A 16,749-nucleotide genomic window follows, 5' to 3' on the forward strand; every position below is an offset into this window, starting at 1 on the left:
TAGGCCTGTATCTCACCTTGTTAGTTTTGACCCATCTTCTAAACAACAAATTCTCAGCAAGTTGGTTGCCAAAATATTCCATATAGTAAGAGGAAGGCAACTTCTGTATTATGTTTGTTCTGAGTACTAAACCCTCAGAATCCTAGGGCATCTTTCCTCCTTTCCTCAAACATCCACTGCCACCAGATCACCCCTCGGTGTCAAACAGGTACTCCTTCTTCCTGGCCTAGGAACTGCTCACAGTATTCTCAACACATTTACTTTCACAAGTTTCCTCTCACACGGCTGTCATATCTCATGCCATCTTCTTTCTCCCACACTCCAGCCCACCTCAGCTACCTCTATTCTTAACTCTACTACTTTATGGAGCCCAGCCCCCTCACCCTGTAAAACTCATTCTCTGGCAGGGTTTGCTCCATATTGGTCAATCAGCTGGAATAGCTGAGATGCAACTTTGTGCTTAAAGACAATGCACATCTACCCTAAGGAGGAATTCAGGATACTTAGGTATTAAATCCCTCTTTTGGGGGTGGCTGGCCAGCACGGTGACCTTGGTGTTATTAGTGAATCTCCAAACAACTTTCTAACCTGCCCCTGGCATTTCTTTCATTTCACCATGGTTTCTTTAATCTTATGGCTTTCTCTTTATATCAAGTTTGCTCCTTTAGTTCACTTTTTGCTGTTTTCTTTTTGGGTTTTTTTTGACCTCCAAGCTTCTCAGGTCAAAGTCTGTACTCTGAGAGTCTCTAACTTAATATTGTTCATCTTCAAGGACTAGTTTGGGCATATGCCCTAATTGAAGTTCTTCAGTGTTTCTTCCCCACTTCCATGGCCTGTGGCTTCTCAGTAAAAGGGACCCTCCACTGAGGGTGGAGGATCCAAGTTGTTGTTGGCTGAAGAATGATGGCCTCTGGCTTGTGACCGTTCCAAATAGTCATGTGATGAGTCAGTGTTTCTATTATTCTCCCAAAGGTCCATTCGTGCAGAGGCCTGGAGTGAGGCTAGCTCATCAGCACCTAAGCGTTCCAGCTGGCTGTAGCAAGGCTCCAAAGACAACCTTTCACCCCCGAGACATGATTAATGGTTTCTCAGAGGGGATTTGGGAGTGTGGCAGCAGAGTCTCAGTTCCAAAGGGTTGCTGGAATTCAGTCCCAAGTGAATATACCCAAGATTGTAGTAACAAAAACCAGTAAAACATTGCAAGGACTCCACAGCTTCCAAATCCAAGACTGAAGCTAGTGATAATAACCTTCCACTCAATGTAGCAGATCTCAGTGGCTGCAGGTCAGACCACTAAAGAGCATTAGAATAATAATCCCACCACTTCTGTCTTTCTGATCTTGGCACCTATCCTCCCATCTAGGATTAAGTTTTAAAAATAATCACAATCTGGAGACTGTTCCTTGCCTGCCTCATTAAAGCTGGTCTCTGGCATGGGGGCAGGACTTTTTCAAATTCAAACCATGACTTTTGAGAATTCAAATCACAGTGTTGAGTTTCAAGTTCAAAATGTGGTTTTTGAGATGCTGATTACTTTTTCTCTTAAGACCCTTATCCCCCCATCCTCAGAAATCCCAGGAGAGCAAGAGGAAAAGAAGGGCAATAAAACCCAAAGAATGACTCCAGGGAAGGAAACTTATTCCAGAAGACCCCCAAAGCAGGGATGAGTCCTTGCTCTTTCCCTTTTATGCTAGAATCTCTCACAACCACAGTTTGAACTTGAAACCACAATTTTCCTGACACTGTATCAAAGGCTGTTCTTAAAGGAGCCAGCCAAATAAGCCTAGGACCAACCCTACTGCACTGTTGGGACAGAACAGCCTTTATTCCCACTGGATCACTGGTAGAAATGTGGGCCCAGACAATGACCCGCTGAGCTGAAAGAAGACAGGCCTTGTTTGCTGGACAGAAAGGGTGAAGCCCAAATGTGCCCTACTCCTGTTTTCAAACCATACACCAAAGGCTCACTTGGTTAGACCACAGGAATATAATGAAAATCCAAAGGGCATATGGCAACAGAAAGTTGGGAGGTGCATGAGGAGCTACTTGGTGGCTGAGGAGCAGTGCCTGGGGCGCCGCACACACAGCTGGCTGTAACATTAAGCCAGGAAAGGCAGCCCAAGCAATCCCCAGGACTAGCAGGTCACTAGCAGAGGCAACTGAAAATCAAATAGTGACTCTCGAGTGCAAGGCCACCACAAAGACCACTAAATTTCCACAACCTGACACCCATCATACTTGGGATCCCACCAAAAAGAATCACAGGACAAAGGAGAGGTATAGATGTCTTCTAATTGAAATAACTTGTTCTAACAGGAAGGACAAGTGATGACAGCAGCTGTCAACGAGGGGTTTGCTGCCTAAGTTTGCAGCATAGTATACCTGAGATGCTGGATAGCTGGGCAGGAAAAAGAAAAGCAGAACAAATATATCCTCCTTCTTAGATTCTACTTTATTTGGTAAAACTCAGAATCTAACAACCAATTCACATCCCCCTACCTCCTTCTCTCTGAAGGAGGCCGTTCCCAGAGACAATAGGGCTGTGGCCTGGGGATCATCTACCATCTCCAGGTTTTATACTCAGGCAGCCCTGACCTGGTGGTCAGGCCTCCAGACTCACTGCTCTCAGATGCAACAGAACAAAAGGAAGCTCTCACTTCAAAGACAATAAAACCCTACTGGCAGCCTCCCCACACCCCCAACTAAATAAAAAGATAGTAGAAGACAATGCATGAGTGTGAAGAGAGTCACACACACACAGAGAACTTCCTTCCAGCCAAAGAGCTGCAAAAATCCCTCCCTGGAAGGACAACTGGCCACACCCATCAAGGCTTGGTGGTCCAAGGTGATGGCTGGAATCATGTGAGACTGGTAAAAATCCAGGGAGAACATATTTCACCTTCAGCCCATTCCCAAGTCTCTAGTGAACTGGTTTTAGTTCTAAGAAAGCCCCACTTACACACAGGTAAACTGTGGCCTTGGGGGCAGCTGGCTTAGGGAAGACCTCCCATGGCCAAGAAAACAGTGGTGCGAGAGGAGGGGGAGGGCAGGAGGGCAGAGCCTGAGGGAGGGTCAGGAAAGGGGACCCCCCGCCTTTGGCTAATGGATCCGAGTTAGTTCCTCCACAACCTTGATCAGGTCGTCTGCAGTGGCCTCTCGCTTCATACCGCTGCCATCATCGTACTGTAAGAAGAGGGACAGGGCTGTGAGGGTCAAGAGGGCACTCTTCCTCAGCTGGGGAAGCAGCACTCACATGGATGGAGTGACAAGGCTCCATCACTGCCTCAGCAGGGAGGAAGGACTCACCAGAAACCCATACCTCCCCCTTGTGGGCACAGGTCAGCAAGGTCTGCTGGGGCAAAGCTAGCTTGTGGGCTACCACCTGAAGTACATTTCTCTCTCTTCAAGGATGTCCCCCAGAAGCAATATCCCAAACTCCAGAAATGTAGAAATTTCTCCTCCCTGCAGGATCCTAACCCTGCCTCCCATGTTTGGGTCTTGCCAGAGATTCCAGACACATCCAAATGTGTCCTCGTTGCAAAAGGACAGAGGTTAACACAGGTAAGGTTCCTAGTACAAAGCCTGGTACCTGGTGGGCACCCACAAGCCCCTCAACAACATATCCTTTCCCTCAGACTCAACCTTCCCTCACAGTAAGGACTATAAAGGGCCATAAAGGGCCATTGGCACCTTGGAACCAAGGAGAGGTGCCCACAGCTCTGACAGTCTTCTGGCATGCCCCAACCTGCAGTAGACTTGTTTAATTGGCCCAGGGCTGCAAACAGCTCACCTGTAGGTTTGCTACAACCTCCTGCATTTTGGGGCGGCTGATATCCAGGAAACTCTCAATCAAGTCGCCATCAATGAAGCCTGTGGCCGGTTCTGTCTTCCGCTCAGTGTGGAAGGATCTCCAGGTGGACAGGTGGGTTAAGGAATGTGTGCTCATATGGAAACACCCCTACTCTCAGTCATCCCCGCTTCTGAGCAAGACCATAGATAGACGAGAGTGAGCATTGGGATTAAAATAGGAAATGGAGGTTTCAGCTAAAAATCACATTGCGCTTTGGACATTTTTGAAATTGAAAGAAATGTAAAATCATTTACCTAATCCAGTGTTTCTTAATCAAGGTAATCTCCAAAATAATGTTTTTCAAAATACAAATCGGGGTCTGTGAGTGTAAAGCCTGGACCTGTGTGGAGGTTTCTGACAGCGCTCTAGGGGAATCTGATTCCACACCTGCTAAGAACCACTCGTCTAGCTCTAGCCCCAGAGCTGCAAGGGTGAGTCAACTAAGGCTCACAAGACAAGGGGCTGCCAAAAGTCCTGCTGGTTAGCAAAACCAAGACCTCAGCCCATCTGCGTCCTCCCTGGCTGGAAGTGGGCCAGATGCACAAGCAGGAGCTCCTCCTACCTCCTGCCCGGGGAAGACTCTATCTCCCATAATAAACAAACTTACAATGGTACTTGGATTCTTTGTGTCCCAGGGTGGCTACTGCTTGAGCTTCTGGAGTTTTCAGCTTTTCTTCCCCCCTGTTCTTCTTCTGGTCTCTCTAGTCTCAGACACTGCTGCCCCCAACAAGATCCCTGACAGAACGTGCAACACCAGCAAGGCCAGAGGCAAACATATTTCAGGAACATAAACGTACATTTCCAAGATGGACCAGTTGAAGCTGGGTGATAATCACATGGGGATTCATTATACTGTTCTCTCTCTACTATTGTATTTAAAATTTTCCACACTTGAAAAAGTTTTTTAAAAAAAATCAAAACTGTTTCATACAGGAACCCAGTCAAGACATTCTGGAAATGGACAGCCATTTCCAGAAGCAGTTCAGGGTTAGTAATATGGCTCTCTGCATGTGCCAGGCTGTGCCTCCCAATAAGGGGATAGCTCTGGAAAGGATATAAGGAGTGCTCGATCTTGCCCACACTTTTGATGACTTTATTGAGTCGATTCTGCATGTCCAACAGGAGGTTGTACCAGCTCTCTGACAGTGAAGTCACTAGCCCTGAAGAAGGGAAGGGAGCTGTGAGCTGCAGAGAGCACAGGAGCCCACAACAAGGATGCTACCAAGGGCAGCCCAGGCAAGCACCATGAGGAGGGACAAGCTGGCTGCAGCCTCCTCTAATGAACACCTAGGTTTCGTCCCACTGCTTGCCCTCATCCATCAAAATGGCCCCCTCAGGAAGGAAGCCTGTGTAGGAGTGTGCTTTGCAGGGATTAACCTTACCAATCATGCCGTTGACTGTGCCGAAGAGCACTGAGCCCTGTGTGGGGGTGGAAGTCTCGCCCAGATTCTGCATGACCAGAGAGCCATGACAAAAGACGTTGACAAATTCGCCCAGGTGGAAGAGACCAACCTCTTGAAGGTGCTGCCGTTCCTCATCAGTGGTGGCGGCACTGAAAGGCAGCATGAGAAAGTCACAACACAAACCTCCACGTTTCCACCATGAGGCCCCGGCACAGGACCACGTGCAGTGGACACCCTGTGCTGAGCTTCCCTGAGGAGCCCACACACCCCATGGGAGGGGAGCCAGTTTCAACAGGCAGATTTATGTGGCCTTTGATTCTCTCATGAAGAAATCTTTCCTCTGTGAAGAGGTGCACCTGAACCTGATCCAGAACCCAAAGTTCTCATCCACCATAAACCCAGGGCTCGAGCCCCTCCCCACCATTCCCATAACAGGTCACTCACCTATCCTTCTGACACACAAACAAGTTAAAGGCATTTTCAGCACCCAAGAAATTGTCATCATCCAAGATTTCCACAGCACTCATCCAGTTGGGATTAAAATCTCGAGCAATCTTAAAACAGATGAGGTGCAACAAGAAAATACAGTCAGTAGTTTGCATGGAATCCAGTTCTGGGATTTGTCTTTCTTTTAATCAGGAGCCAAGACCCTACCCTGTAGCAGATGTAGCCCTGTGTTTTAACAACTGTCACCCTCAAGAGATTTTCCCCCCAAATCTCTAGCCAACACAGCCTATCTGGTTGCCATAGCCCAGAGATGAAGCCTACTCAGAGTTCAGCTCCGGGGTCTCTAAAAATACTTAATCGATACAAAATGTATGCTCCAGGGAAAACATTTCTGCACCCACTGGGCTTCATCATCCTTCACCACCAGAGAAATACTGACAGGGGCCATGGCTTAAGCAAGAAGTCTATTCCCCATGCCCCCCGCCCACTACCTCTTCAAAGTTTCCTTCCATGGGCTTGTAAGCGAGCAGCAGCACTGAGCGCATGAGGTCGCCCACCAGGATGAAGTCGCCCTTGGTCTTCAGGTAGAGGGCCATGATGTTGTTGTAGTGATTACACTCAGTGCGGAGCTCCTTCTCTGTGGTCCACTCATAGAGCCGCACCTGCAAAGGGCACGTTGCTTCTCTCAGCCTAGGGGGCCCGAGTACCCTTGGAGCCACTGTCCCCCCTCTCTCCTCACTCCTCCATCTGCAGCACCACTTCCCAAAGTGCAAGGTGGGATGGGACACGGTTTCATGTGGCACTGGCATGAACATTTTTTATTTCAGTTTTACCTATTTACAAAACATGAAAATAGCACATCCAAGTAGGAATACAAAGTTACCCTTTACATAAAAGAATGAGTCCATGTACTACGGATGTGACAACAGATGGTCTTCCTGTGACTGAAGTATGGTAGCTGACCTACAGAATGTCTCTGGAAAGAGAAAATCCATCTCCAACTTCCTGATAGAAAGGAACAAGATCACCTCCCAACAAGCCACCTTTTCTGAACCCTCCTCAAAACTCATTTTTCCCTGGAGCTTTTTTGATGTGAACCCAATGGGTGGAGAAAACTGAATGGAAAAGTCCACCAGAAACATTGTCAAATACCTGAAGGAAGCAAAAGAACTAGACTCTATGGCCACCCCCACCACCTCCTAAGAGGGAAAAAGGAGCCCTGCTTCTTTCCTTCTCTATTGCAATGCTTCTTCAGTTACAACCACACCTCCCAAAGGACAAAGATGTTTGCCATGATTTCTTAAGGTGTGTCCAAAGAACCCTAGCTCCACACGTGTGTACTCCAAGAGTCATTTGTAATAATTACAATGGCTACCACACCTCCATCAGCAGGGCCTAGGGTGCCTCCAAAGCACCCCATCTTCGGGTAAGCCCCACCTTGCTGGGCCTCACACCTCCAACAGTGAGAGTGACGAAGGGGCCTTAAAGCTCCATGCATTCCTTTCCCCCCCCCGCCCCTCCCTCTCCACACTCTCAACATCCCTATCACCATCTGCCACAGAGACAGTTAAGACCAAGGTCAGATGCCATCAAAAGCCCAAGGCTCCCACTCTCTTCCTGAAAGGTTCTAGACCTCCATTATCCAATATGATAGCCACTAGCCACATGTGGCTATGAAACACCTGAATTGTGTCTAGTCCAAGTTGAGATGTGCTGTGAGTATAAAATACACACCAGATTTTGAAGACTTAGTATGAAAAAAATGTAAAAATCTCATTGTTTTTATATTGGTTACATGTTGAAATGGCAATATTTTAGATATACTGGGTTAAATTAAATGCATTATTAAAATTAATTTTACTTCTTTTTACATTAATGAGGCTACTAGAAAATTTAAAATTGTATACGTGGCTTGTATAGTATTTCTATTGGCCAACAACAGACCAGACCTTTCCTAATCTGCCCTTGCATCCCACCCCTCCCAATTCCTGTACCTGTTCACAGTACCCTCTGAAATACACATCATTCACCATGGGCAACCTCTTCTCTGGCCAGTCCCTTCGCCGTCCCACTCTGATACACCGCTCTTTCATAAGGGCTCTGTAACCCTCTCAACTTGGCTCTTTTGTCTCCCTCTGAACAGTCTTCCATGCTCCTCCTTGCCTGTTCTTTCAGGCTTGTCCCTCCCCCTCCCTAAACACCCCAGTTTTGAAGTTCACACCACCAGACTCTACTACCACTATCTCCCCTTGAAGCAGTCACCTTAACCCCCACCCCATCACTCTCTTCCATACAATGCTCCTGTAATTCTTGGTGACCTTAGTATTCACAGAGAAGGTTGTTCCAATGCCCTGATCTCTTACCTTTTCCAACCCCCTCTTTCCTACTCGTCTTGTCCATTCTTATAATCACCCATTAAAGCCTGTCATTAAAAATAACCATACCTCCACCAGAATCTTGTGTTGTCAGTGTCACATGTTCTCAGAGGCCCAGAGTCCATCACCATAATCACTGTCTTACAGATTTCTCAACTCCCTTGCTCCTCTCTCCCTTTATCACACTCACCTGACAAAACCCGACTTTGCATTAAATTCTCAACTTCAATTATAGAAAAGGAAAAACAACCAACCAGGATGACTGGACACATTTTAATTTCAGGACCTCTAACTGAACAGGGCTCTTAACGCTCTCAGCAATTGTGCATTTTCCTGGCCCATTCATGCTTCTGGTCCTGAAACGGTGAATACACACTTTTTTCACTCACTTCAAACTGCTTCTCTGCCTTCTTCCGTCTTCCTTCTCAGCTGTTCACAGAGAAGATGGTCACAACAAAAAAACGTTTCCACAAGGTTCCATCATCCGTTCCCTTCTCTGCCATCTCAGACCAACACTGTGTGCGAGTTCTCACCTCCCTTCTGCCTATTCAAGAACATGGCTCCAGGCAATTCTTTCTAATGGATCATTCCCATCAGCACAGGAATGTGCAGCAGTATTTCCCAGCAGGAAAAGTTAAAAACAAAACACTCTCATGCCGACATCTCCCTCTAGTCACTGCCCCCAATACTCTCTCCTTTACTGCAAAACTCCTCGAAGGGGTTTCCTATTCCAGCTGCCCTCTCCTACTACTCTCAGCCGAACCCATTTCAATCAGGTTTCCATCCCAACCACTCAACCAAAGAGCTCTGGTCAAGGTCACCACTGAGTTCCATGTTGCTAAAACCAATGATCAATTCTTAATCCTTATGGCACCTGACCTACCAGCAGCACTTGCAGTTTACCAACGCCCTCCTGCTTGAAATGCTTTCTTTCCATGGCTTCCTGAACTGTTCTCTCCGTTCTCCTACTGCTTCACTAGTCACCCTTTCTGTTTGGCTGGGTCTTCCTTATCCCTCCAACTTTTAAATGCTGGACAGCCCCAGGGCTGTCTTCAGATCCCTTCTCTATCTACTCTCAGTAGATGGGTGATCCTAGTGACCTCCTCCAGACTCAGCTTTTGATGCCACCTAATAACTGCCATGCTGACATCTCCAGCCTACCTCTTCCCTGGATTCCATACCTCTCTAATCTAGTTACCAAGTTGACTTCTCCACTTGATTAACCACTGAAACTTAGTATGTCCAAAGCCAAACCTCTAGTTTCCCCTCCAAACATGCTCCACTCACAATCACCCCTGTATCAGTAAATGGCAACCCCATCCTTCCTGTTGCTTGGGCCAAAAAACCCTTGACCCTTGATTTTCCCACCTCTCACACCTCATCTTCAGTCCATCACCAAAGCCCCTCACTCAGTCCTACCTTCACAATCAACGCAAAGCCTGACTACTCTTCATCCGCTCCTCCGTCACCAACCTGGTGCCAGCACCAGCTATCACAAGAGCCTCCTAACTGATCTCACTGCTTCGACCCCTGCTACCCCACAGCCTTTCCAAGGAAGCAAAAAGATCTTTTCAAAATACAGGTTCAATCACATTCAAACCCTTGCTCAAACCTTCCAGAGGTTTCCTTCACCCTCAGAGTAAAACTCAACATCCCTGAACAGCCTAACAGGCTCCATATGTTCTGGCCGTGGCTGCCTGAACATCTCCCACTGCCCCATCAGCTCACTGCCCCATCAGCTCCCACTGCCCCCAGACACATGGCCTGCTCTCCCTTGCACTGGTCTTCCCCAGATGCAGGCAGGGATCCTCCCTCTCTTCCTTTAGGAACCTGTCCCAAATGTCACTGTATCCACAAGACCCTCCTAACCATCTGATGTGGAACAGCAATTCCCTCCGTCTCCTGTCCGTCCTGGCACTCCTGCAGCCCCATGCACCTTTCAGCTCTCACTGTCTCACGTGCTATATATATTGACTTCATTTGCTCATGAGCTCCAAAAGGGCAGCTCTTTATCCACTCTGTTTACTACCCCACATCCCAACTACCAAAACAGTGTCCGGCATACAGCAAGTGCTCAATTAATATTTTCTGAAGGAACAAACGACTAGAACCCTCAATTTAAAATATGTAAGTAATGTTTCTTTACTCTCAGTCTTAGCACCTTTAATACACTATTATGTACTATGTCAATCCAGGGGGGAATCCAGGATACATCATTTTCCAAATGTATGTGACCATGAAACTTATACTTAAAATTCTTTTTACCAAAACATCAAGTGGTACAACTAAAATATATATAATTTTTGTCAATTATGCCTCAATAAAGCTGAAGAAAAATTTTGCAAGGGAAGAGGTGAGGTCACGGCAAAAGAGAAGTAGAATATTTTACAGGACTAGTAAGTATCTCAGGGATGTATTTAGGATTATATGATTTGGCTCATTTTGGTCTTTTTCTTTTTTGTTTTGAGTTCATTTTGTTCCACACAGATGAAATATTCTTGTGACACTGAACACCCTGAGTGCAGGGACCATAGCTCTCACCCTTATCAATTCCCACAGCACTCAGGATCTGACACATGGGGATTCACATAACCAAGTCCAATGCCTGGTTCAACCTCAGCTCCCCAGACTCCCAGCTTAAAGCTCCATCCTCCATACCCTCCACTTTGTTATTCTTTGACTCTGACATACATGCAGCCCCAGGAAAGAGAAGGGAAACATGTTCTATAGACATGGTGTGCAACCTAAAACAGAACACCAAGGGGTACGGGCCTCACCGTGCTATTGATGCTGGCTAACAGCTTCCCGTTAAATTCCACCATAGAGTACACGGCCCCTTTCACTTCCTTTTCAGCCACAGTCTGTAGTTTTCCTGGGGAGGGAGAAAGACATTCTTGAGTCTCTTTTACGAGCCCACACTTTACCTAATCAAAACAATCCTCTGGTTGTCCCCCTGACACTAATTCTTTTTTTTTTTTTTTTTTCTTTTAAAAGATGACTGGTAAGGGGATCTTAACCCTTGACTTGGTGTTGTTAGCACCACGCTCATACAATGAGCTAACTGGCCATCCCTATATGGGATCCGAACCCATGGCTTTGGTGTTATCAGCACCACACTCTCCCGAGTGAGCTACGGGCCGGCCCCTGACTCTAATTCCTGCCCATAGAAACCAATCATCTGAAAAGCAAGAAGCACAGAGTCACTACATATTGGGGTTAACCACAACCTAAAGTATGAGCCCTAAGGTAATGTGCAGTGACTCCAGATAGCATCTAGTATCTGCCTCCCACCCTGAAACTCCAGATCTCTCTCTCAAGATGGAGACCAAATTCCATCTTGGCCATCTGATCTGAGATTTCCGGGCTGATAAGCAGTCTTTAGAACCATTTTGGGTAGGAATAATGACATAGAGAAAATAAAAAAAGACATAGAGAAATAAACACAAAGTGCTGAAGCTGGAAAGACCACCTAAATGCCTTTCAACCAAGTAGAAAACAAATCTAGGATTCTTGACTCTTATTTTGGCCACTAGATTCCATCGTTCACCTCTCCCTGCTTTTTTCTGCTTTTCAAAGAGTGGAAAAGGAAGAAACACAAACTGGATTTTATTTGTGCCCAAAACCCAGATGATCAATAACTTGAGAAGGAACAGAATGTCTCTTCAGAGCAATTAATCCAAGTTCTTCTACTGCTTAACCGAGGCTCTGAAACTTCATACAGTCTGCTTATTTTCCCAGCATTTCATACCCTTCAGAGGCTGGAGACTATACCCACTCACCATCCGAATACTGAAAGACCACAATGCGACCCTGCTTAGGCTCTGCCTCTTCTGGATACACCATGGCCGTGCCCACAATGAAGTACGTGTTGGGGTCTTTGCCCAACTTGCAGGAGACCAGGCTGAGGGCATACTCATTCTGCAGAAACTGGTGAGCATGGAGCACTAGATGGAGAGAAACAGAGATGACTGGCTGCTCAAACCTCATCTGCATCTCCTGCACATGTAATCCGGTACTTGGGCCAGCAGCTTAGATGGTGATACAGCATGTGCCTCCTCCTGTCCCTGTCTCCTCAGATTGTCTGCCCCCATCAGCCTATGCTAAGGAGAGGATGCTCAACACCCTGGACTCACTGCCAACTCACAGAGGTCCCACCCCACCTCATTTCTTCTCCTAGAATGGTCCACCACACTATCTGTCAGACTTTGGAACGTACCAGAGCCCAAAACAGCCTCGTTTAGGGAGAACATTGGTTAAAATGATGGAAAGAGCTCATCTGCACCTTCGAAGGTATGCTGGTCAATGATAAGGAGATTGTGCACCTCCACCTCTTCTCCGAAGGAGGTCTCGTGAGGAGCTGTGCTGCTGGAAAACAGCTTACTGGAGCTGACGCTGCTGGACAGGGCCTGAGAAGAGAGAGAACGCACATCATCCCTCTCAAAAGCAGAACAGGTGCTTGGAACTTCCGTGTGAGGGGATCAGTCAGATCAGGGCTCAGAGGCTGCGTCTGAACAAGGAGAAGAACGCTGATGGCTGGCAGCTTCAGTGGAGTGTGAAGTCTGAGTGCCTCAGAGAAGACACAGGAACTGAGGACAAGGAGCCGGTTTACATGTATGCAACTGACACATCAGTCCAAAACACCACAAGAATGTAAGGGTCATTAAAGACAATTAAAACAGTCAATCAAGCAAAGCTAAAGAGGAACTCAGGTAACCTAATAAAGTGGCAGACCCCACCATTCTCATGGGAAGAGTAGGGGAGCACTTCAAATAAAAAGAAAAATGTAAAGACCTTCTACTCTGGACTGAGGGAGGATGTCTTATCACAGATGTTGGGAGCAGGAAAGGCAGAGAATACGTGGAAGAAAAGGATCAGCTAATATCTCCACTAAGCTGATATATGCAACTCTATATTGTCCTGTTACTACCCTCATTTTATAGATGTGAAAACCGAAATTTAGACTTGCCCAAGGTCACACAGCTAGCAATAAACCTTGAAGCCAGTTCTGTCAGCCTCCAAATCCTATGCTCTTACCTATTATACTACACTGCCCCCAATTACACATACCCTACAATCTTCCTAAACTGATGAGAGAAAAAGAATTATTCATGCTCCAAGGCCACCAAGTAGAAATCATGTAAATAAAGTTTTATTGGAACCCAGCCATGTCCACCTGTTCTCTGTGGCTGCTTTTGGACTACAAAGGCAAATTTGGGTAGCTGTGACTGAAACTATATGGCCTACAAAGCTAAAAATATCTACTATTTGACCCTTTACAGAAAGCTCACTAGCCCCTACTCTAATGCCATCTTTCTTTGTCCACTGCACTCACCTGGGTGCTGGCACTGGGCCTCAGAGCAGTTGTGCCTCCGCTTGTGTCTTGGACTTCGATGCGGTTGGAGAGGACCCCGAAGCACTGAGACACTTCCTGATAGCAGATCTTCCTGCAGAACAAGTATGGAACAACAGTGCACTCAGAAAAAAATTGGAAGCACCTCTCCCAACTCCCAGCTCACCACCCTCTGCAACTTTCCTACACTTGCCCTCACCTGGGAGACTCGTAGAGGGGAACTGTGCGAATGTGCAGTTTCTGGATCTCGTCGATAGTGCCAATGGTGAGGGTGCTGTTGTTGGCCAGTGCCAGGCTGGAAAGAAGGGTCTGGGTTTAAATTGAGTAGACCCAAGGAAAGGATTCTACGAAGCAACTCCGTAAGGGGAAGAAAAACAAGGCAGAATTACACCAGCTTACTCCAGGACAGTGGTTCTCAACCTTGACTCTGTGCTAAAAACCACCTGGGAAGACTTAAACAACTCTAATACCTGGTTCTACCCACAAGATATTCTGATTTAATTGGTCTGGATGGGCCTAGGCTGAGATTTTTAAAATCTTTCCCTTAAATGCTAATGTACAGCCAAGGTTAAGAATCAAAATACTCCTACCACTGTCTACAACAGGGATTCTCAAACTACTGTGTGCATCACAATCAGTGGGAGTTGTTATTGTTAAAATACAGACTGCTGGGCCGCACCCCCAGAGTTTCTGATGCTGTGGGTCTCAAGTGGGGCCTGAGAATTTGTATTTCTAACAAGTTCCTATTGCTCCTGGTCGGGGCCACCCTTTGAGAATCTCTGCTCTAAGGAAATAATGATCTTTAAATCAAGAGTTCTGAAACCTGACTAATCATCTGAATCACCTAGAAGTTTTCTGAAAATACAAATCATAGAGCTCAACAATACTGAATCAGAATTTGGGGAGAATCAATATGTTTTTAAAAGCTTTCCAAGTGTTTCTAAGAGGGAGCCAGATCTAAGATGCTCTGCTGTGCACTTCCCATCTCAGCTATATACTGACTTTGACATTGGGAAAAAGCTTGTGGGGGAGCGGTTTGTAGAAAACATCATGATGCCCTCAATCAATGGCTCCGGCTGAAGAAAGAAAAAGAGGCTCACCTGTCAGGATAGCCATCTGAGTTGAGGGGACACATGTAGTTCACTTCCTTGAGGTTGACATTGGAGAAGACCAATTTGTGGTTGCTGCTGTAGATGACAGTGGGGCGGTCAGAGCAAGCAAAGACGTTGGTGGTAGAAAGAGAACGGAAAGTCCTTAATACCGTGGGCTGGGTGCCCAAAGTCACCTTCTTACGGTCGCTCAACAAGCCTACAGAAAAAATGGCATCAGGAGAAAGACGGAAGGAAAGGAAACAGGACAAAGAGCTGGATCGTGAAGGTTCAAAAGCAGCACCCTGAGGCTAAGAACTCTGGGCAACTCTAATACTCTCTATTTTTGAAAGGGCCCCTCACTCAAAGTGCTATTCTCACCTGTCTCAATGTTGAGCCCAAAGTAGAAAAGTGCCCCATCTCCCAAGGCACAAAGGAGGTAGTGGCTACTCTCAAAGGTGGTCATCAGGATGGAGCGAGGAATGATTTCTGTGGAAAGGAGAACATTAAGTACTTGTGCCACATTCTGACTTTGATCCCAGCCCAGGTCCCTGAGTGATACCTACCTCCACCCAGCATCTCCTTGTGCAGTAGCTCAAAAGAGGGCAGCTTCAAGATACGGGCTGAGATGTCTGTCCAGAGGCCAATGGCACAAAGAGGTGACAGTCCATTGCTGTCCCCTAATGGGGTGATGTCCAAGCAGGCCACTTCATGTTCCATCTCTGTGTGGCTGAACAAAAAGGAATATGGCGTAGGAAGAAATCCAAGGATCAAAGAAATCCCAGAAGACAGGAGAGGAACAAAAGCAGACAGAAACACACACACACATACCTGATCTGTCGGAGCTCCTGAGGATGGATCTGAAGGTAGTAGAGGGCCCTTCCCACAGCTACCACCACCTGGCTGCTATTGCAGGAGGCCACACTGATGTTCTTGCCCTGAGGCTCCTTCCATTCACTGACCAGAGCTTTGGGTTCTTGAGAGACCAACCTCACAGATGCTGAAGTGATCTAGAGAAAAAAGAGCAGATATCTCCAAGCACCTGCAGGGAATCTATACAGGAGTGGGAAAGTGATAAATGCTGCCCTATTAAAGCCCTAAGAATAAGCTATAGAATCTGCCATATACAGATGCTCCTTGAGTTGGGGTTACATTCTCATAAACCCATTACGAGTTGGCAATACCATAAGTCAAAAAATGCATTTAATACACCTAATCTACCAAACATCATAGCTTAGCCTAGCCTACTTTAAGTATGCCCAGAACACTTAGCCTACAAAAGGCCTATTTCATTCTAACTGAGGCTTGCTTGTTGGGTAACACAAACTGCATCCTGTAGAAAGGTAACAATGGATTAAAACCTAATGCCCACCAGTCTAGGAGTTTTTCTCAATCCCAAAATCAGATCTCTAAAATATCCAAGCTCTTTACTGTGCATGAGCCATAAAGATTATTTAAAATTCCTCAGTAAAGGCTACAAAATTGTACTGAAATGTTTTTTAAACTTATTTTATCACTGAAATAAAACAAAAAGCAGGTCGATGACACTGTAATCTATTGATTCATCTTACCTATCATGATTGAGTTTATATTTAAGGATGAAAGCTCTTTAATAATAGATAGGTGAGCTGGTGCCAGTCTTCAGGCCAACAGTAAGATAACACTGACAAAGCAATGACTCAGTATCTGGGCACGTCCCACACTTGGTCCACAAACCGACAGAACTTTCCCTCCGGTTTTTACCAATCTACCACTGCCAGATGGCTAAAAGGAAGACCAGGTAAATAAAAAGATGGAGACAGTTTATTAATCCTCAGGCACTCGAGTGCCCTACCCACCACTGGCAAGACACTGACTCTGGCCACAGAGTGGAGAACAGCTCAGAAGATAAGGAGGGTGAGCAAAAATAGAAGGACATTAGTGTCACTCCAAATCTTAAAAAGATTGCTGGGGAGTGGGAGGGTTCTCAGAAATCAGGCTCTCAGGGCCGGCCCGTGGCTCACTCGGGAGAGTGCGGTGCTGATAACACCAAGGCCACGGTTTCGGTTTTAATTAAAAAAAAAAAAAAAGAAAGAAAGAAAGAAAGAAAGAAATCAGGCTCTCACAGATGACAAACACCAAAAGGCTATCTGTCCCTGTATCACACATAGATTTAAAATAAGGATCGGAACAGAGGAACAGCTCTGTTTATAATTAATATGTAAAAAGGGCTGCCAACAGTCATATATGGATAGTA

General features: G+C 46.3%; 1 protein-coding gene across 1 annotated transcript in view; it reads right to left on the reverse strand.

The window, feature by feature from the left end:
• Positions 1–2,321: 2,321 nt before the first annotated feature.
• DDB1 (damage specific DNA binding protein 1) overlaps positions 2,322–16,749 on the reverse strand; it is a 28,591-nt gene continuing 14,163 nt past the window's right edge. Inside the window, exons 13-27 of the mRNA XM_063093566.1 lie at positions 15,345–15,523; positions 15,080–15,243; positions 14,895–15,002; positions 14,526–14,733; positions 13,625–13,720; positions 13,408–13,519; positions 12,358–12,481; positions 11,855–12,019; positions 10,853–10,947; positions 6,192–6,362; positions 5,698–5,807; positions 5,233–5,402; positions 4,908–5,010; positions 3,791–3,914; positions 2,322–3,183 (exon numbers count right to left, since the gene is read on the reverse strand). Coding sequence (XP_062949636.1) covers positions 3,100–3,183; positions 3,791–3,914; positions 4,908–5,010; positions 5,233–5,402; positions 5,698–5,807; positions 6,192–6,362; positions 10,853–10,947; positions 11,855–12,019; positions 12,358–12,481; positions 13,408–13,519; positions 13,625–13,720; positions 14,526–14,733; positions 14,895–15,002; positions 15,080–15,243; positions 15,345–15,523 — 2,013 coding nt within the window. The 3' untranslated portion in view covers positions 2,322–3,099. The remainder of the gene's footprint in view (positions 3,184–3,790; positions 3,915–4,907; positions 5,011–5,232; positions 5,403–5,697; positions 5,808–6,191; positions 6,363–10,852; positions 10,948–11,854; positions 12,020–12,357; positions 12,482–13,407; positions 13,520–13,624; positions 13,721–14,525; positions 14,734–14,894; positions 15,003–15,079; positions 15,244–15,344; positions 15,524–16,749) is intronic.

Source organism: Cynocephalus volans, chromosome 4, assembly GCF_027409185.1.
Source record: "Cynocephalus volans isolate mCynVol1 chromosome 4, mCynVol1.pri, whole genome shotgun sequence".
NCBI classification, from domain to species: Eukaryota; Metazoa; Chordata; class Mammalia; order Dermoptera; family Cynocephalidae; genus Cynocephalus; species Cynocephalus volans.